This window comes from Erpetoichthys calabaricus, chromosome 7, assembly GCF_900747795.2.
Source record: "Erpetoichthys calabaricus chromosome 7, fErpCal1.3, whole genome shotgun sequence".
Classification (NCBI taxonomy): Eukaryota; Metazoa; Chordata; class Cladistia; order Polypteriformes; family Polypteridae; genus Erpetoichthys; species Erpetoichthys calabaricus.
The window spans coordinates 128269630-128292119 of NC_041400.2; the positions used below are offsets into that span (position 1 = coordinate 128269630).

Here is a 22490-nt window from a genome sequence, read left to right on the forward strand (position 1 = left end):
GAGAAAAATGAAAGTATATTAAGAAAGTATAATAATTAGAACACAAGTATCTAAACAGAAACTACTGGGTGGTTGCACGTCGACAGTAAAATATAACGAACATAACACAAGCTGTTACCTTTCCTTGAGGTTCAATACATAGCTGTTATTACTATTTTCAAGTTTGTATACTTATAAGACATATACAAACACTTTTATGTTATCTTCAATCTATCAATGTAAAACCTGAGCCCACATAAATGGCAGAGACCTATAGGCTGGCACAAGGACAAGAATATATCTGTGTAGTTCTAGATAAAACCACAGCAATATCAGGATATTCAGACGAGATGAACCTCTGGAATGCTATATGTCAATGAAAACATTTACTATTGGCATTTAAAATAGATTTTCTTTGTGTATTAAAAAAGGACCAAAACAGAACCAAGTATGCTTATTTTAATAGAGAAAGCTTCTTTGCTGCTAATTAATATAGTAAATCCCAGGATTACATGTTATGTGTGTATGTATTAAATGACACATTGTTATCCTAAGATTTTTCAAGAAAATAAATGGTAGACATTGCATACCATAATGCATTCCAGAAAATATAATGTATAAACAACTCATATTGTATATTGGTTGTAAAGATATATCAGATCAAACTTTTTGATACATTGTCATAAATCATATTGAGATAAAGAAATTTAGCGTTACTTTGTACTTCTAGTGGCCACACTCTGACATTTGCCAATGTGATCACTATCAGCAGAATCCTCCACAAGATTAAAATACAGGCCTGATGATTTTATCTTGTGCTATGTTGTACATACTCAGATGCCAATCAAACCAGTGATGTGATTTGACATTAGATAACAGCCCTTTCAATAATACCCTCCCAAAAATGGCTTTGTAGCATAGAACCCATCTAGTAAGACATGACAATATCATTGCCTGAAAGCTAGCATCACAGCATTTTAGTTTTTCCTCACAAGCTATTAATAATACCAACCCCAATGATGCCTTGCACATTATACAGATAACTTACCCTTTAAGGACTGTTTGGCAAGTTGGAAGGAATCAGTAGTGACCAAAATAACCATAAAGAAATTGTAAAATTGGCTGTACTCGACCATTATAGTGGATCTACAAATGCGATCCTGTAGCTAGGGTTGAAGGCCCAAGGTTTGCATTAGTTAGGTGATAGTTATTATGTAAATCACACATGAGCACTTATAAATTAGCAAGCTAAAGTTTTATTTTTGTTCAAACCAAAAAGAGCAAAAACACATTACGTAGTAGGATTGCATTCATTACAAACATACTTCTAAAGAGATCACAGGAGCACAGGTGGCAGAGTGGTAGTGCTGCTGCTTTGCAGTAAGGAGACTGTGGAAGATTGTGGGTTCGCTTCCCGGTTCCTCCCTGTGTGGATAGCGCTTTGAGTACTGAGAAAAGCGCTATATAAATGTAATGAATTATTATTATTACATGCTCATTGAATTAGGTGTATGATATACTGTAGTCTGAAAATAAGAGCTAATTATAGTCATAGTTTGATTGGGTTTTTGGGTTCAGCTACCCTATTATATACAGCATTTGATTTGGAAAAAAGCCCAGAGGTATCAAGAGGTGCCATAAGAGAGGCTCATGAAGTGGATTTTCTGTGAAAGTGTTCACTGTAAGTCAGCAGAAGGGTGAATAGTCACCAAATTAGTGCACCTTGATTAATTATGATATGTAGAATTCTTAAGATTAGACTTACTCAACACCCCTTAATTAAAAAAAAATATGTATGTAATAAAAAATCAACTCACTGAATTAAAAACAAACAAGTGGAGTTTACACATGTTTTACTTAAATGTGTTCAGTTTAACTGATCTTGCAGTACAAGCCATCACTATGTATGTAAAACAAGAAACAGAATTTTTAAACCATACACCCTTGCATCATTAAGTTCAATCTAATCTATAGGCTAATCACCTATAGAGAAACCAAAAATATATCTTTGATATTCAGTTTTCAATTACATAACCACTTGGACAATAAAAAGCGTTATACACCACATAAGCAAGAATTTTTTTTTCATTTTTTGTGGACAACCCCCACAAACTCAAATGGCACAAGAGTAAAACAAATGCAGTGTTAGTTACATAATACAAACAAATCTATTTGTTTTTAGTCAAGAAAATCAAATTCCATGTCTAAAATCAGTGCATTCTATAAAGAGTGTCGACGCCACTGTTAAAGAATGCCACTTTGAATACCAGCTACTCCCATATCCTGTCTAGACTTTATGGCCAGTTGCTGCTTTGTGTTTCCTAATCTAAGGCAAATGTGTACCAAGGATGCTAGTGAGCTGAGAGACAGCATTTAATGCAATCAAAAATCCTTTAAAGTAAAAGAAGTAACACAAAACAAAGGTCTTAAAAAGAAATGTGTGAAAGGAAAAGTGGTGATATTCTTCAAAACATCTGACACTTGCTTAAGTTCATAGATAATAATTAGGCAAAAATAAGCATATTCAAGACATCTTTGTCATTTGCATTGTAGTGCATGTATGTACCTAAGAAAAGGTTCTGCAAGCAATGCCATCAGGTTCATTAATGACATCAGAAGTGCGTGAACCAGACTATGGCCTGTCATCCTTCTCTGGTTGCAGTTCTACCTTGTAGCCATTAAGTTCTACCTTGTAGCCATTATGCCAGAGGAGGCGTTGGTTACTTAGTGATTCCAAATACAATTTAGAACATACTGAATGAACAAATAAATTACAATAAATCTTGTGTAAATCTACCACACACTATTTCCTCTGCCACTATATCAATATGTGTAAGAAGGATGATGTCTGAAATCTCTGTATAGTCTAATTAAAAATGCATGCATTTCAACCTTGTAATTTACTTTAAATGAACAAATGTAATCAATTATCTATCCATTATCTTGACTATAAAATAAACATGAAAATGTACCATAAATGTGCTTATTAAGCAAAACAATTAAAAGCAATAAAAAGAAACAATTATACAAAAACAATGTAGGTTGTTTAACAATATGCAATATATAGACAATAATAAAGATTCTCAAAGGCTATCACCATGACAATCGAACATTTGAAAGAAATCTTCACAAAAATCCTCAATTATCCAATAAATTCTTAAAATAAATTGTGGATGAAATACCCTACAGTTAGTCCACCTGTTTCAGAAATGTAAATAAAAATGTCACATAACTAACTCTACACTACACTAGATCCTATAGGCCTACTATGTCTTAAGCTCTGCTACCAGACAGAAACGTTTGCTAGTAGTGCTGCCATCTGCTGCCCACAAAGTGAATTTAGCTTATCACATTCCTGTACTTAATTGAAAAAAGACATTGCCTGTCACTTTGCACTTTCATAAGACAGTCTAATAAACACCATCTTGTTGACATTTCTTTTTTTTTTTTTTAACAGGAAGAGGGCTGGCACTCCTACATGTAATATCAGTCTGCGTGTATGTCATGAGTTTTAGAAGAGAGAATACTGAAATGCATGTGACTTCATTTTCTCTTTTAAAAAGGAAAATGATCTCTCACTCAACATCTCAGAAAAGGAGTGGAAAGTAGAAATGCAGAGAATTCACTCGAGCTCCATATGCGCAAAGCATACAATTATTCAACTCAAAATTATATACTGAGCACATCTGTCTCACTTAAAATTATCCAAAATGTTTCCAGGGCAAGATCCAACCTGCTGATGTTGCAATCAAGTTCCAGCCTCACTGGATCACATGTTTTGTGCCAAATTAACATCATTCTGGACAAAAATCTTTAAATGCCTATCAGACAGTCTTGGTGTCAGCCCTAATAATCCATTAGTACGGTAGCTGTGTTTGGTGGACTCCCAGATGGGCTTAAAACGGAGGAGGACAAACAAACTGTAATTGCCTTCACTACACTATTGGCACACAGACTTATCTTGCTCAATTGGAAGAATCCTAACTCTCCTATTCTAAGTCAGTGGGTAACTGATGTTATATACTACTTGAAACTGGAAAAAACCAAATTCTCACTTAGAGGATCTGTGCAGAACTTTTTAAAAACCTGGCAGGATCTAATCAATAACATTTTAGAATAAGCTTTTAAAGCACTGAGGAAGCAGATTCTCTCCCCTTTTTTCCCATTTATCATCATTCACTTATTAATTCATCTACTTAATTATTTTTACTAGCTTTAAGTTTTACTCTGCTGGCGTAGGTCTCTTTTTCAGGGGTGGCAACTGATTTGTTTTTGATCTTATGTTTGTAAAAACTGATTTATTTGTATGGAATGTTGTGTGATTTTAATAAAAAATAAATGAATAAATAAATAAAATAAAATGAATATTTATCTATTGTATGTGAAACTTCACAGTCTGACCAGAAATACACACCATCCTTCTCAGGAAATGTACGCGGCAGGCATTGTACTTCACATTCTGGAACTTATGGCTATGTGAGCTTTTCAGAAGCTGGAGCAAATTAACATCTTTTCAAGGATATGGAAGGGATTTGGTAGCATACATTAAGAATCTGTACATCCCTCAGGACGTACCACATTATCCCTTCATCAGATTCTAGCGCAAACCCACAGCTGAAACCACCAATGCCAGCAGGAATGAGATCAATAATGCTTTTTTTTAACTAGCACCATTAACCAGGCCAATTCAGACTTCAACCATCTGTGAAATGTGATGTTTTTGCTTTGCTTCTGTCAGTAGGTAAATCTTATGAATGTATGCTTAACTAGGAATGCCTTTAATAAGGCCATAGTCACATCATGGTCACTAGTCAGTTTTCACTGACAGCACAAATCTAGTAAAAGCACTGTCATTGTAAGCACTGTTTTTAAACACTCTCTTTAGTTAACTGAATAAATCTTTCATTGTGCAAAGCTCTTTTGAAGTTTTTTTGTTTTTGTGAGCAAAATGGGCGCACAAGTGTGGTGGACCACAAATGTTTGGCTCAACAAAACCGTTCAACTTAACTTTGATGCTTTAATCCATAACAAGAAGGAATACAGGACAATATTAAACAAGGTAGAAGAAATGAATGCAGTTGTGCTTATTATACAACATTGCAAAAAAAAAAAAAAAAACTGAAATTCCTAAGCATGAGAATTTAAGAACAGTAAATAAAAAGACAAATAAAAGAAAGAACCGCAGTAGTTTGCTCCATATCTTCTTTGTGGATTTGTGCACAAACATTCATAGACTAATTAATAAATAATGCAGATTTATGCTTGTTAAGGAAAACAAATAGAAGAAAAGCTTTTACTCTTCTCGGTACTGAGTGTTTTTGATTGTGCTGCTGTTCTTGGTAATTCAGGTAATGATATAAAAGACAATTTGTAACCAGTTTGGAGGAAAAATGCAACACAGATAGACACAGAATAACACAGACACAATGGCACACATTAAATATGCTACTTGCAATAAAACACAAGATGATCCTTAAATGTTTTTCTCACAAAAGGTTTTGTGTGGCATCTGAGAGTTATGTGACAAAAATACTTTGCAATGACTTTTAAATTTTTGTTATGCTTACGTGTAACCTGAGTCAAAGTGGGATCAATATTATCATTACTGTAATAATAATAATGCATTTTATTTATAGTGGCACTTTACATTACCAGTAAATCTCAAAAAGTGCAACATAAAAAGATTAAACAAAGGCAAGGCAAGATAAAAAATATAAAAAATTTATATTATTGCATATATAAATATTACTAAAATGACCAAGGAAAACACGTGTTTTCATGCTGCCGCTGTCATCAGTGTTAAAAATATAATTTAATTAACTCAAGCACAATATGAGGTGTCCAGCACTATATATTATGAGAATTACATCAAATACACAAGAACAATATAATTGTCTTAAAAAAATAAATGCAAAATGTGCCCTTTGTGCTGTCTCAAATGCGTTAATGTATTTTTTATTCTTGGTGCTCATATAAAGCCTTGGACCACTCTGAGTTAGAAAAATGCCTTGAATCCAAATCACTTACTGCCATGCTAACTTACTGGGCCACCTACAGTGGGAACAGAACCGTAAGATACGAAGAATGATTCATAACAAATGATACATACTGTGCCCAATTAATTAGAAATATGTTAAAAAAAATGAAAAGCAACTAAGTCAAATCATGATTACCCTATATTTATAGGTTTATTTTATTAAACGAAAGTAATAAATTTAAGATGATGCCTGCATTATTAGTTATCTTTTTTTCTAATATGCTGTTTGGTCAGGTGCCTGTCTCAGCTTGTCAAAAGAGGATTAATATGGTTGCACTGCATTATATGTTATTTTTGTCAAAACATTTTATGGAAATAACAATAGATTTCATGTTGCAGCACAGCACCATATACTGTACTGTTAAACCTGCAATGTTACACAAAAGTGTATTGAGAAACACACAGCTGGATTGCTTCCTAAGCTGCAAAAGCAGGCAATCCCATTTTTAATTAAATTGATGTTGTTTTTCTTAACAGTTGGTAACATGAGCTCTAGTGAACTCTCAGAGGGAAGAATTTCTAGAACACAGAGGTTGCAAATCACTTGGTGTGTAGAGCCATTGTGCATCTCTGTAACCCAATTTATTCTTTTCTTGCTTTCCAGATACCAGAGTAGGATTATATTAGCATTATTAAATTACATCTTTTTTTTACATTTGAAAAAGAAAAATATGTCAGTGTATAACTTTATGCATTGTTCAAAAAAAAAAAAAAAGCAAACATTCTGAAAGGTGATATGCATGAACTTTGTGGCCTTTACTCAGATTTTCTCCAATAAAAATTTTAATTTTATAGTTGTAAATTTCAGGAATAATGATATTTTCTAAAAGTGACCTGGTGTCTAACAGCTACTAGCCTTCATTTTGTTTCAGCATACACTATAAAACACAATTTCCTGTCGTACAATGGCATGTTATCTGATTAAATATCCTTTGAAATCATGTAACAGAATACACTGTATATAATTATCTCAATAAAAAAAACTTCCTATTTCATCCATGTGTTTCAAATTAACATGAAATAATAAAAAGCAAACTTATTAACATGTATGTTCATTCTTTAATACTGTTACATTTGGTATAACTGTAGAAAATCAAGCAAATTACCGCAGAAGTATAACTAGTATAACCTAAAAAGTGAAGCAATTAAACACTCTTCCTAGCATAAATGTTGTGTTTTGCATTAAGGTGACCTTAATCCATGAGCTGCACAGGAGGGGATGGCTGCTGGTGTTCAACCTCAGCAATTACCTGTCATGCAATCATTATTTCAACAGAAAAAAGGACACTATGCCAGCTTGGGGCCATTTAGAAATCCTTGCATTGCTAACTTGCTTCAGTTCTACAATTGTATTCCACCAAAGTGCTGTAGCACATAAACAATCCTAAGTTCATCACAGATTTAAAATGTTTACGAAAGTCTCATAAATACAGTAGAAGAACACTGAGCATTAACAAGAATGCCATTTCAAATTTCCTGCCAGAGGGCATAATTTGTGTAATGTAATGCATTACACCATAAGCTGTAAAAATGGTATGATGTTACCTATGCATAATTTGTAAAAAAACAAGTATCAGATATAATTTTAGCCAAACAGTACATGTATTAGAATCCTTAAAACAGTTCTTTAGACACCACTAACAATACTACAATTACCTCAAACAACTGTACATATTTTCCACAGAATAATGCCATGTAAAACATATTAATGTTTGATTCTATATAACAAAAGCATAAATGTGATTCTTTAAATAATAATGATATTCATGCTATTAAATCATGCATAACAATCCAACACAGAACACTTGGAAAAAGAGAAAATAACAGGATTGGTACGTTGCAATCATAAAAATGTAGCCCACAAGGGAATTCTTGCACTGACTACTTTTATACCTTTTTATTAATCTAAACAAGTACTGATGGGTCAATTTAAAAGACACCGAAATTGAATAAATGGAAAAAGCTACTGTATATTATTTTTAATTTCTATCTACAAGCATGAAAAAGGTCACATTCTGAAGAAAGGAAAAGTGTCAGGAAAACAGCACAGTTCACTTTAAGTTAATCATGACTACTCCTACCTCCCTGAAGATCTCTCCCTCTCCCTCTGTTGTCTTTTTCCGTTTGGTTCCTCTTCTTTTCCTTTGATTGAAATGAATCCATTTTGGAAGCTGTAGTTCAAATGAGCAGTCAGAAACTAGACGACACAAGTGCTGTACAGTGTGAGTAAGAGACTATAAACAGACTTCAGACACACTTTCCATTGCTTCACTGGAAATAAATACTTATCCCAAGGCCAAAGCTGAAAGTTGTGTGGGGAAAATCCACTTACTCATTTTTATGAGAGATCAGATAGTATTTCAGGCTGATGCAGCGTTTTTGCTTTTAGTTGGCATTTTTAAGAAGGGCATGTAATCAGGCCATTTAACATTAAGCCACTGAAATGTTAGCTATGCGATCTGCGTGCCTAAATGACCTTTAAAACTGGATTATAAAGGACTATTGCATGAAAATTACAAAGAAAATATGTCACATAACAGTCATCTAAAAACATAACATCTACAATATTGCATTATTTAGTCACTCTTTTATAAAATAAGTAGAAAAAAGGGCACTCACAAACACTCAAACATCAGCACCCCCACCTCTACTTACCTCTTGTTTCACTTCTTGAACCAACTGATTTTTCAGCCAAATATTGCATTCTTCTAACAAAGGCTGGAGAAAAAAATGTAAGGAAACATTTGTAGCACATTAACCAACAGGAAAAATCTTTCCATAACCAGCTTGTTAAGGCAGACAATGCAGGATAAAAATGTATTGCTATAAAATCTTAACAATGTACAAATAAAAAGACTGCCTCAGATTTAAATGTGTTCTTTTAAGCGACTGCTGTCATCCACTGTTGTTTTCCTCTTGTATGATTACTTACACTTGATCCAGTTGTTGAATCCTTTCCCTGACTCAGACATGCAGAAGTATGAAAGCAGAGACCTCATTGTAATCAAACACTGTTCTTTGCATTTTCCACTCCCAGGTCAGGCAGGGAGGGGAGGGGTTTGCTGTGATGATACACACAGGAAGTGCAAAGAAGGGCTTGCAACCTGAAGAGAAGCCATTCAGCAGAGCACAGCAGTGCACTGCATCTCATTATAAAAGGTGCCATAAGGTCCCAAATATTACAACTTGATATCAATTTAAACAAATAAAATATACAAACCGAATTTTCAACACAACTTTTCTTTCTGTTTAAGAAATCATAAAAGCTTAACTGTGTGAGTGATCAGCATATTATCTAAGCAGAAGAATAATGGGTTCCTTTGAATAGCTTTCTAGCAAAGTAGATTGTAGGGCATGTTATTCATCTAGCAGTCAATTACCATACCAGCTTTTTCTTCATCGGTACCATTGAGGGCCCATCTCAACAGTAATAACCACAGAACCTTGAAAGTCAAGTATGTGCTGGACACAACCTCCATACAGCCTTACAAACTGAAGAGTTCACTTACAGTTAGCGGTGAATGTGACAGCATGTCATTAGAATTTCAAAGAAAACAACTGAGTCCAGGGGAAACACATAGAACTTTAGCTTGGATGTAACCCAGGCCCAAGACATGTTAAGAGTTGATGCTAAAGGCTGTGCAATCATGCCATTTGGATCATTAACTAATGATAATTTCCTTAATATAACTATAAGGACTATCTAACCATCCATCCATGTTATATGCCTTCTTTTTCTATTACAAGGTTGTGACAGCCAAAGCCTACTTGGGCAGCACTGGAAAAAAAGAAAGGAAACAGTCTTAGATGGTCTACATGGGACACAAGTCCACGGCAGTGTTCTCTTTTATACACACACTTACACACAGTCATATTGGCCCATTTCATCAATGCTAAAGGTATTCATATTTATTTAACTGATGACTACAAATGGACCCTGTGTTGGAGGTTCATAAAACACTGCTATAGACTAGTGTCTTATCCAGCATTGGTTGCCACCTTATGGCCGGTACTCCTGTATCTCTACAGATCTGATTTGAAAAATGGATTCAAAAATGAAAGGATGGGTGATTAAAAACCATTTGCATCTTTGTAATGTAATAAAAAAACTAGTACACCTAGAGAAAACTCCTACAATCAGTAAGAAAATTAAAGTTTCACAAAAGCAGTGACCAGACTGAGCACTGAACACCAAAGTATGTTACAGAATGAACAAAGTAAATAATAAATTATATGATTTAATTGAACACCGAATTGCAAAATTATTCAGACCCTTTAAAATGTTCACATTAAAGGATTTTAAATTATACTTAAATACCTTGTCACAATCTATCTTTTCCCTGTAAACCTATAAACTCAAGTAAAAATAATTAATATAGAAAATCACCTACAGTTATCTGTCAGTAGGTACCTTTAAGTATAAAACTGAAACCATCCATCCATCCATCCATTTTCCAACCCGCTGAATCCAAACACAGGGTCACGGGGGTCTGCTGGAGCCAATCCCAGCCAACACAGGGCACAAGGCAGGAACCAATCCATGGCAGGGCGCCAGCCCACCGCAGGACACACACACACACATCCACACACCAAGCACACACTAGGGCCAATTTAGAATTGCCAGTCTACCTAACCTGCATGTCTTTGGACTGTGGCAGGAAACCGGAGCACCCGGAGGAAACCCAAGCAGACACGGGGAGAACATGCAAACTCCACGCAGGGAGGACCTAAAACTGAAACATTTTTTGTAAATATTAAGTAATTATTAAGACTCCCGTGCTCTATAATCTCAAAAATTTTATACGCAAAAGAAATTGCTCTACCGAGGATCTAATTGGCTTACCACTGACCTATGCTTCTACACCACTGACATCAGTCATTATAGTTTTTGGATGAAAACTCTGTTTGGTTTAGGAATTATTATTGACACAGTGAGCCTGACGGAAAGGCAGGAAAAGGAAGACTGCAGAACTGCCTAAGGAAGTAAGAAACAAAGTGCTAAAAATTTTAAGATTACTCAAAGGGTGCAAAATTGTTCTTAGGCCTTTGGGCACTCCTGGCTCAATAATAAAGAAATTGTAGCTGTATCATTTATCATTGGACATTGTGTGGTGAAGCATATCTGTTAAAAATCATCATCTGCATAAGAAGGAGACGAAGTAGCCAACAATTAGTTTAAAAGACCTTCAGAAATCAGTGGCTAAGAGTGGAGTAAAGGTGCATCAGTCAGCTCTGTCCAAAGCTCAGCCTAGCATTAGCCTATATGGAAAGGTGGGAGGAAAGACGTAGCTACTCAAAAAGAAAATCAACATAAGGGGTTTGCCAGAAGGTATAAGAGAGAACCATACAGGGTTTTGGAAAAATGGCAAGTGGTCAAAGAAGATCATGACTGAGCTTTCTGGCCAAAATCTAAAGCTGATTAGGTGATGCAAATCTAACACAGCCAATGCCCCAAGAAGCACAAACTCTACAGTGAAACATAATGGTGGTGGTATTGTCCTACAGGTGATGCTTCTCATCTGTAGGGACCAGGTATCTTGTTACAATTGAAAAAAATGGATGAGGAAATGTACCAAAAATATCATAAATTACCTTATTTAAGTCTACTAAAAATAACTAAAACATTAACTTTGTGATCTCAAACACAGGGTAAAAGTCACACTGGTGCAACTTAAGAGTAAAAAGTTAAATGTCCTTTACTGGCCAAGTCATGGCTCTGACCTATTAAGTATATGTAGCATGTTTTGAAACTAGCTGTCCTGAAACACTGTCCTAGAACCTTGAATGAGTTAAATTAAATCTGCCAAGATGAAAGAGTAAAAATCACTAGCTATGAGAGCTAGTGGACACCTGTTCCAATTTATTTAACATTACTACTGTGATAACGGTGGCTCACTCATATAATAATGTGTGACGTCTGAATGCTTAACGCTAAAAGCATATTTCAGATTCAGATTTCAGACTGACAAAAAATTTATTTTGTCTTTAGTTTTTTTTCCTTTAAGCTATGTATAGTCAGTATATTTCCAATAAAATGCAAAAATTATTTTACTCCTACAACTTTTGAAAACTTTTAATAGGTCTGAATTATTTGGCAAGGTACCCTGAGTGTAAATCCACAGTATTCATTAAAAACCTTCATCCTGTTTTACCTATACACAGTACAGCACAGAAATGGAGTACCAATATATTAGGGCTAAAGACATGAGTGGGATACCAATCCAGTGCAGGGGCAGACTATCAGACATTCACGGTCAGTTTACAGTAACCAATGATAATAAAAGGCAAGTGTTTGAGAAGTGGATGGAAACCAAAGAACCTGGAAACAAACTCACAGAGACAAAAAGAGAACATGCAAGCTTCCTTTAGAAAGTGACTCGGGTACAGATTTATGGAGCTTGGACACTAAGGGCTCATTTATATTTCACGTTCAGAATTGCGAATGCACACGCATCATGGCTGCCACGCATTCCCAGCGTTCATTTGACACGTCGTCTGTGCATGTCCTCAGAAATTAACACAATGCGTGCACGAGTTGCAGTACCAGCAAAAAGTCGGAGGGCACAGTGTGCTAAAAGTCGGAATGTGACGTCAGAGTCTCTGTTTACTATCTACATGTGACAGAAAGCCAATATGCGGATCCTACAGGATCAATGTGTGCACTTCGATGTTTGATGAATGGTTCGATGTGGTGAAGCAAAATGCCGACATACAAATGCATTCGTGGTGCTTTTATATTCAAGCATTCCCCAACGTAATGACATGATACCTTTTAAAAGTCTCACATACCATCTTCTGTGCCGTCTTTTTTTTTTTTTTTGCACCTTGACATCATCATCAAAATGTATGGCAGTGTATTTGAGCCACAGACAAAAAAAATAAAGGCATGAGAAAAGGTCTATTTTGTGATTAAAGTGGAAATTTCGGCTTTAATCTCGAAATGTCCACTTTAACCTCGTAGTTTATTTTATCATTAAAGTAGACCGTCGTAAACATCATCTTAAAACCAACCCAGTTGTTAATCGCTATGTGCTTCTGGGGCTTCCTCCTGACCTGACAGCAGCAATCGCCACACAGAACACATTACATTTATGATATTCCAGCTCTCTGCACATTTAGAATCCTTAGATTTATACTTGATATCATTTTCATGATAAAATGCATTAAAGTATGTATGTTACATTTTACAGATATGTCGTTAACTGTATACTGATAATAAATACACATGTTGTGGTGGTAGAGTGGTAGCATTTTGCATGTTTTCCTGGTGGGTTTCCACAGTGTGCTCCGGTTCCCTTCCAAAGACATGAAGTTTTGGGAACTTGGTGATGATAAAATTCCTTTTTTCCATTTACGTGAAAAAGGAACGACCATCTCTGAACCGAGGAGGGGGCCCTGAGGGTACATCTTTCACCATCTTACAATGCTGTGATTGCAGCCATTCCCCAACTCTCTGTGAATGGTACTCATGGCCATTGATCAATGGACAATTTGCATATCATTGATCACACGGCCCATCGTTAGCCAATGGTGCTAGTTTCGGTCATTATGCAAAGGTACTGTTTATAAGGTTGGAGAAACCTGCAGTCAAATGAGACTGAGGAAGTCACTTGGATGAGTGATGTAACGTATCTCAATGGAAAAGAACTATATCCAGATGAACTGAATCAACTTTTTAGAATTTCCTTACCTGGATTATTGAGCATGCATCGAGACAGTAAAATGCTTGCGTAACTCCCGCTGGAGCATGCGTCTCGTTGCGTAAAGTATAAACCTGGCCTAACGGTACTACCATTGCACTACCAGAAATTACGGTGAAATATAACACAATATGCACAAATATGCCTTTAGATTTGAATGTAACATACTTCAGTATACTGCATAAACATAGGAAATCTAGGATTAAAAAAAGTTAATTGAATCATTAATTCTTTAGCTGAAACAGCATGTGTAATAATAGTACCTACTATACCTAAAGGTTTTAGGCTAACTGTTGACTGTGCACAAAGTACACATTTTAAGCCTATAGCTTTATGAGGACCTTCTTTCTTTAGAATTATTTAAAACAGTGGTTCTCAACTTCAGTTCTGAGTGACCCCTGTGGCTGTGCAGTTTTATTCCAACCAATTTCATAATCACTGTATCTTTCTTACTTTCAATTCATCTCATTGTTTATACTTTTATTCCAAGAAATTCTGAGTTTCCTTTTCCATTTTACTTTAATGAATTATTTTCTATGGACTTTGCTTCCTTTAATTACATCCAATTGCTGACAACACTGCATGCTAAAGCAGAAGCAATTACTTCAGTGCCTCATTCATCTGTCTGTTCATCTCTAAGAAAAGCTTTCAAACGAGCAGAAAAACCAAAATGGCAGTGGAGTTATTTCTACCCTTCGGCAATGTTGCTTGTACCTGTGTTTGCAGTGTATCTTGCTAATCAGCATTTGGATACAATTGAAGGCACAAACTCTTCTGGAAAGGGTTAATTATAAATATTTGTATTCTTTGCCATAGCTTAAATGCCTCCAATTCTTTACCCATTCTTCTAAGGAATATGTGTTGCCCAGACAATTAAACAATGAGATCAGCTTAAAGTAAGATTGAGGGACTGTGATTCCTTATAACTCCTCTCCTGGATAACAGAAATCAACAACATTATATGTCATGTATACAAGCATTACAGAGATTTAACCTCAGCAGACAACCCAGATATTGCAGCTCTCATGAAAGTTGTGTCTTTAGGGGTCAAGAAGTGACTACTACACCTACAAGAGGAGTTAACTGTGATTTAAGTAAAACTGTATCCATCCTTTTCTGCCCACACCCAAAGGCAGATTGAAGGACTTAAAAAAGTAGAAAAGACCGCAGACAACTGCTCAAAAGAATCAAAGTCTACACTTTCCAATGAATTTATTACTCGGATGTTGCTGGTGAAAAGTGGCCTGCAGGAAACACCTTGGCTGATCAGAGTGCACACATCAATCACTCCAGGCCAGGCGAGATGAGGAGTGAGTTCTTTCATTTATTGTTCCAGTACATTGTTTCAAAGATAAAGAGAAAAGCCAAGCAAAATGACACCTTTTATTGGCTAACTAGAAAGATTACAATATGCAAGCTTTCGAGGCAACTCAGGCCCCTTCTTAATGGCTAACACGGTACAACACCCTAGTACTAAAGATAAAGAGGAGAGAGATCCTCCACCAAGCCAAACAGACAAGTCAGCTAAAATTTCAAGGCAGGAATGTGTTAATCTTTCCTGATTTTTGCAAAAGATGTTGCACAAAAACACACATCTAAACCCAGAGAATCGAAAAGTTGCCTGAGTTTCCTCCATTTCAAAATTGCTGCTCATCCCTGGTTATTTGATTGTTTCTTTAACTCTGGTCATATCTTTGTGAACCTACAGGCTTCTAGATATTTGTTTGTAGCCCATCTAAAGAGTTTTGTTCGAACAATATGATTGAAAAACTATGTATTTGCAATAAAGATTGTAATAAACATTTTGTTTAATTTGAGTAATGAATAATTAAAAATAGGAGTTCTTGTAAGAAACTATAAATGATGTAAGTCATCTTGGATAATGAAAGTAAAAGTAAATGTAAAAGTAAGAAACTGTCACCACTTCCACTTTACTTATCACTATGTTGCACAAAATTAATAATGTACATATAATCAAACTGCTGCTCTCCTGCCAGGAATCACTCATATTGATTTGTTAAATATTGTTTCTTCCCACTTTGTAAAGGATAAAAGTTGGTTATCGTAACTCTTTTAAGCTAAATATTCTTGCACGTACAAAGTGTAATGGAATTTTAACATGGCCCTTTCAAGGGTGTTCTATTATAAGGAGCAGTTATTAAGGAATACAGCCTCCTTTCTTTCTCAAAACCCCCCGTAATTTCCACCTTGTTAATAGATTTGTATGGCATAGTGTTAGCACTGCTGCCTCATAACAAAGAGACCAGGGTTCAATCCTTAGGTGCTGGAGGTGCACGAGCTGGGAGGAATGCCTGATCTAATGCTGATGGAATAGGAATTAACACCTCCAACCCTGAGGTCATCATCTCCTCCCACAATCAAGGAGGTTTTGTTCGCTTTTTGTAAGTGCTGAGTAGATTTCCCAAGTACAGGAGTTCATAAACCTTGTGGTGTTCTTTCTGAGTAAGGTTAGTGTTGATCGTGAGCTAACTTAAACTGGTGCAGTGGCAAATTGTTGAACTGGACAGTAATAATGAAACAGGAGCGAAGTTCTTAGACAAAGCATTCAGTTAACTAGCTGGTCTACATATCCATATTCATATATTCACCTATGGCCATGAGACTTATGTAGTGACCTGTGATAAATGGTCTGTGTCCACAGAGTGACTTTTTAAATAAATAATCGTGTGCCGGGTAGCTTGCAAGCTTGGAATTAGGTGCAGGTGTGCACAAGCGTGTTTCATTCAGCAGTTAATTGGGGTACTTGGCGATCACGCCGCACACGCAGGCAGATTGGTCGGGTGCCTTAATTGTGCCTCGGGTGGAGCAGTGTGTTCCACCTGCACCCAATCAAACAGACAGATAAAGAGGAGGCTGTATGGCAGAGAGGAAAGACAAGGAACAGAAAAGAAGGGAAAAGAGGCACGGAAGTCAAAGGATGGAGAGAAGGGCAGAAGCGAGCTGGTGTGACAAGGACGAAGTAGGCAGAAAGGAATGAAGCCCTGGAGATAGAACATGTGGCAGGCACTCAAGAAGGGGCTGAGGATTGTTCCTTTTCAGCATGGGAGCAGGAGCAACACGATTACTCCGGAGGGACTCCTCCGTAAGGCCAGGGAATTACAGCAGGAGTACAAAGGAGTGGAGGCTAAGCGGTGTCTTGTGGAATGCCATGTGGATAAGAAGGTTGTCTGCACCTGTTGGTTGACATCTCTCTGTCGATTTTAACCTCCACATTCATTTTGACTTTTACAGATGATTTAAGGAAGTCTTGGTTGCATTGCACTTTTGAGCACTGTTTGGTTTGTGATGGGTTTTAAATAAAAGCACTGAGCACTTTATGTACCTACCCCTTGCCTGCATGTTTGTGTTCTCATCTGCCTGGCTTATTTTGGTTACAGTATCGATGGTGGAGGGTTCAAGAGGCTCCCAAAGAATAGTGACAGCATGGAGCCAACCCGCACTGCTACATGACCTAAAGAATGAGACTGTGAATACAAGTAGCCAAAATATTGTTCCTGTCCAGAATTGCTAGGCTTACTTCCTGAGATCATTAAGTAGAACAGAAGCAACACCAGAAATGGAGGAACCAAGCATAAATGCTTTTGGCATATACTTATGAGGGGTGGAGGAGCAGGAAAAAGTTTTTTTACATAGCATGGCTTCATCTGTCCAACTTAGCATGTTGCAACTACAATCCTGACCTGTGTAAATGGAGTGAAAGACGTTATATGTAGAATGATTATTTTGCACAGGTCTAGCCATTACAAGTAGAGGAAATACTGTTTAGATGAGGGATGACATGTTTTACTAATATGCTGGAATTCTAGGAGGAAGCAATAAATATATTCTGAGTGGTAAATATGAAATCTTGATTTTCAAAAATCATTTGATAATGACCCACATGAGAGGCTGTGAATCAGACTAAAAAGTTGGAGTGCAGGGTTAATGTATAGGTGGGTGCAGAAATGATAAAAACAAAGGAAGCAGACGGTTATGGTATGAGGAACCTTACCAGAATTGGATTATGCTAAGAGTGGTGTCCCACAGGGGTCAGTGCTATGGCCGCTGCTAATTTTTAATAAACAGGCTTAAAGTTGTGAGTATGCGAAACACACAGTTTACTCTTGTATTTTTATTTATTAATTAATTATATTAATTATTAGTATTATTTATCTTATTCTTATTACTTCATATCCTTACTTAGCAGATAGGCTACAAGTATGTGTAAATAATGAAGGGCAGCACTTTGAGCACTTATAAGATTGTACCTAAGTGCACTGTGCCACTGTGACTTTCTTTTGAGTTAATAAAGCTATTGCAATACAGTAATCCCTCCTCCATCGCGGGGGTTGCGTTCCAGAGCCACCCGCGAAATAAGAAAATCCGCGAAGTAGAAACCATATGTTTATATGGTTATTTTTATATTGTCATGCTCACAGATTTGCGCAGAAACACAGGAGGATGTAGAGAGACAGGAATGTTATTCAAACACTGCAAACAAACATTTGTCTCTTTTTCAAAAGTTTAAACTGTGCTCCATGACAAGACAGAGATGACAGTTCTGTCTCACAATTAAAAGAATGCAAACATACCTTCCTTTTCAAAGGAGTGCGCGTCAGGAGCACTGAATGTCAGAAAGTGAGAGAAAACCAAACAAATCAATAGGGCTGTTTGGCTTTTAAGTATGCGAAGCACAGCCGATACAAAGCTGTTGAAGGCGGCAGCTCACACCCCCTCCGTCAGGAGCAGGGAGAGAGAGAGAGAGAGAGAGAGAGAGAGACAGAGGAAAACAAACAGTCAAAAATCAATTTGTGCCCTTTGAGCTTTTAAGTATGCGAAGCACCGTGCAGCATGTCGCTTCAGGAAGCAGCTGCACACAGAAGGTAGCAACTCTTTCAGCATTTTTAGACGAGCGTCCGTATCATCTAGGTGTGCGAACAGCCCTCCTGCTCAATCCCCCTACGTCAGGATCAGAGAAAGTCAGCGCAAGAGAGAGAGAGAGAAAAGTAAGTTGGGTAGCTTCTCAGCCATCTGCCAATAGCGTCCCTTGTATGAAATCAACTGGGCAAACCAACTGAGGAAGCATGTACCAGAAATTAAAAGACCCATTGTCCTCAGAAATCCGCGAACCAGCAAAAAATCCGCGATATATATTTAAATATGCTTACATATAAAATCCGTGATAGAGTGAAGCTGCGAAAGGCGAAGCGCGATATAGCGAGGGATCACTGTAATCATAACCTGCATGTCTTTTTCCATACGAACAAGTGTAAAATGAGTTTTACCCACCTCTATATATAAATGATCTGGATATGAATATAAACAACAAGCTGCTGTCGCAGACGGCCGGGGTCCATGCCTAGCCGGGATGCCCCTTCGCTATATGTTCAGGGAGAGCAGCCATGGACTGTGCAATACCTCCCCCTGGACACTAGATGGCGGCCCCCATGGGTTGGAGCGGTGCCTCAGTTTCCCACAGGGCTCCATGAGAATTGGAGTTGGGTACAGCCCTGTTGTGTCCCGCAGGGCTTCTGGGTGAACTATAAAAGGGGCCAGCAGCCACCACTCAATGGCCAGAGTCGGGAGGAGGAGGACAAAGCTTGGAGGAGGAGTGGTGGTGCCAGAGAAGAGTGTGTTTTGTGTGCTTTATTTGTGTACTGGGGACTGTGTTGTGCCCCACAGGTGAAGAAAATAAAAAGTTCTTTTGTTTTTATACGTGCCTCTGGGTGTGAGTCTGTGTCGGGTCAGGCGAAAATATATCACCTTTTATACTGCTTATGATAACAAGACAGATGGATTGGCAGATATATAGAATTCATTGAATCATTACAGAGGAACTTGGATAGCATACAAGCTTGGGAAGATTTGTGGCATATATTAGTAAATATAAAAATAAGGTATTACACACAGGAAGTAAAACTGTTAGATTTGAATACACAATGGGAGATCTAAAACTTGAAACTAAACCTTATGAGAAGGATTTAGGAGTCATAGTGGACTCATCATTATCACTTATTATAATTTCCAGACAGTGTTCAGAATCTATTAAAAATGTAACTAACAGAATGTAAGGTTATATAGCACAATATGTACAAGTCCAAGGAGGAGGCCAAGCTTTATGAAGTATTGGTTAGACCTCACCTCAAGTGCTGCATGCAGTTTTGGTTGGCGGGCTACAAAAGAGACATAGCAGTGCTAGAAAAAATCCAGAGAAATGCAACTAGGCTTATTCCAAGACTGCAGGGTATAAGGTATAAGGAAAGATTAAAGGAGTTTAACTTTTACCGTTTTAGCAAATGGAGATTTTGAGGCGACATGATTAAAATATTTTAAATTATGAAAAGAAGTAGTACAGTAGATCCTGGTTGTTACTTTAAGAGGACTTCAGCAAGAGCACAGTGGGCACACTTAGAAGCTTCACACAATGATTAGGATGTTTCTCCCCACACAGGGAACCAATAAGTAACGAAGTAGTATAGTAGACAGAAAAACTTTAGTGACATTCAAAACTTGACTTGATGTTATTTAGGAGCAGTTCGTTGAACAGGATTGGAGATACTTGTTGGACTGAATGGCTTGTTCTTGTCAAATTTCTTCTAATGTTCTCTGAATTAAGGCGAACATAAGAAACTGCCCTCCAAACAAGTGTCATATAAGGCTTTCAGTATCGATCCATGCAATTTCCTAAGACCACTTTTCCACTGCATGATTAGACCCAAAGCATAAAGAATATCTGGATAAGCTAACAGTTGTGAACAATCATGCACACATTTAAAACATCCATTGACCTAAAGGTATTTTGAATACAGGTTGTAAGTGGAGTCTCCAGATAAAATCCAAATGAATATGAGGGATCTAAGTTTTATACAGATTACACTCAAGTTGCAAATTAAATCAAGGCTCAAATGCCATACTGTGCTGAGTTCTATGCAAAGCAAAGATTAAGGTTACATGAACTTATACATTTACCACCTATATTTAGATTGACAGAATACTTCATAGTGCAAACCACACAAAGGTACAGAGCCTATTCATATAGAAAGTGTATTAACTTATAATTAATTATTATGAGATGCTTGCTAAAATCTTCCTGTATACAGCTCTCAGGAAAAATATTTTCACCTGTCTGATTATGTGTTTTGTTGTATATTTTTCACAATAATTTTGCTCAGATTTTTTTGTACTTTTGCATGAGTGGTATATCAAGGATAACAAAGACAACAATGTATTCCCACAGGTGGTTTCAGGTTTGAAAATGTTATTGTCTTCTTAGTGAATTTAACCCAACAATTGATATAATTAGTTTTGGGTTTTGAATACCTTAATTAATAATCAAGAAACTCTGCTCAAAATAAATACAATGCAGTTTTTTTTTTTCCAGCAGTGAGTTTTTGGCAAAGCGATCCTTGAGAGAATACATCAAGATGTGATTCAAATAAGTTAATCAAAATTTCAGGAAAAAAGGCACTGTTACTTGTTCACATCCTAGGCACTGAAGTAAGAAAAGAAAAGGAAAGAATAAAATAATAGAGGATCCAGTCTCCCAGGACCCAAGAGTGGCAATAATCGCTCTCCAAACAGGTATCCCTTCAGGACAAATAAAGTACATTTCACAGCCTTTCAAAAATTGCACAGGAAACTGCTCCCTTCTTGAGCAAACAATAGCAGATGGAGAAGAACATGTGGTTTTCTTTACAAATGCTCTAAAGTTTGTTTAAAAAATGGCAAAGCCACAGTGAAAAGAATGTCTTTATTTTACTTGATTGTCGGTATGAGTTTTGTTTCTAAAACACTTGCATCGATTTGAGATTTAAAATATGTCTTATTGTAAACTGTAATATAAACGGCAGTGTTCAGATGTAAATAAAAACTCTTTATTTGTGTAAAAGTTGTAATGTTCTTCATAGCATTTATTTAAAATAAAGAAAAACAGATTTGGTCTCACTAACACATTATAGAATAAGAGTATAATTTCATCTTTATTTATACTCAACAGTTCTTAAAATATAACCCAACATTTTATTTGCTTTATTTATTGCTTTTGCACATTGCGTAGATAATAAGAAGTAAACTTTTACAGAGACTGCTTCATTTAGAACAGTGCTATCCAATTTGTATGCTACATACTGTATAATTAATGTTCCTTTTGTCTATGAATAGCAGTCAGCACTTATTTACATTAAGTGTTCTCCCCATTCTGAAGATTGTCTTTTTATTTACTTTTTTTATTGTTTTGCTGCCTTCTCAGTATTCGCTGTTCATTTAACATTGGTTTCATCTAAGAATTCACAAGTCTTCAAACTAATTTGTACTTAATTATCTTTTTTTTTTGTTTGAACAACATCCCCATAAAAAAGATATTTTTTGGCAACATTTTTACTGTTTAGTTGACTCATACATAAACAGGCCTGGTCATATATAGATATTTGAAAATAATAAAACTAAAGAACAAAACAAGTAATTAATAAAAATTCATGAACTAGAAAATCAAATAAAGGTAATTTTCTGGGCAGGAATAGCTCAATTTATAGGAATAAGTTCAAGTATGTCAAGATGGGATCATGGTGCTTAGGTTTCTTAAAACAGATGCTGATGTCAAGAAAACAGCATCACAACATGGATGCAGCTGTGCTTGGATACAGTATGAATCTCCAGAATTACAACAATGCCTCATGTGGTGCACAAAAAAGAATGTTAAGTGATGAACATACTCCATGTAAGCAAGAAACTGTACACACACACATATATATATATATATATATATATATATATAT

At 36.4% G+C, this 22490-nt stretch overlaps 1 protein-coding gene across 4 annotated transcripts in view; it reads right to left on the minus strand.

The window, feature by feature from the left end:
• aopep (aminopeptidase O (putative)) overlaps positions 1-22490 on the minus strand; it is a 255885-nt gene that overhangs the window by 107976 nt on the left and 125419 nt on the right. For 3 of the 4 annotated variants that reach the window (XM_051929668.1, XM_051929667.1, XM_028805344.2), the window contains exons 12-13: positions 8672-8734; positions 8098-8187 (exon numbers count right to left, since the gene is read on the minus strand). In XM_051929668.1, the coding sequence (XP_051785628.1) occupies positions 8098-8187; positions 8672-8734 (153 nt within the window). Of the gene's footprint in view, positions 1-8097; positions 8214-8671; positions 8735-22490 lie in introns of all 4 variants that reach the window. The other variant, XR_007935394.1, reaches the window with a different exon arrangement.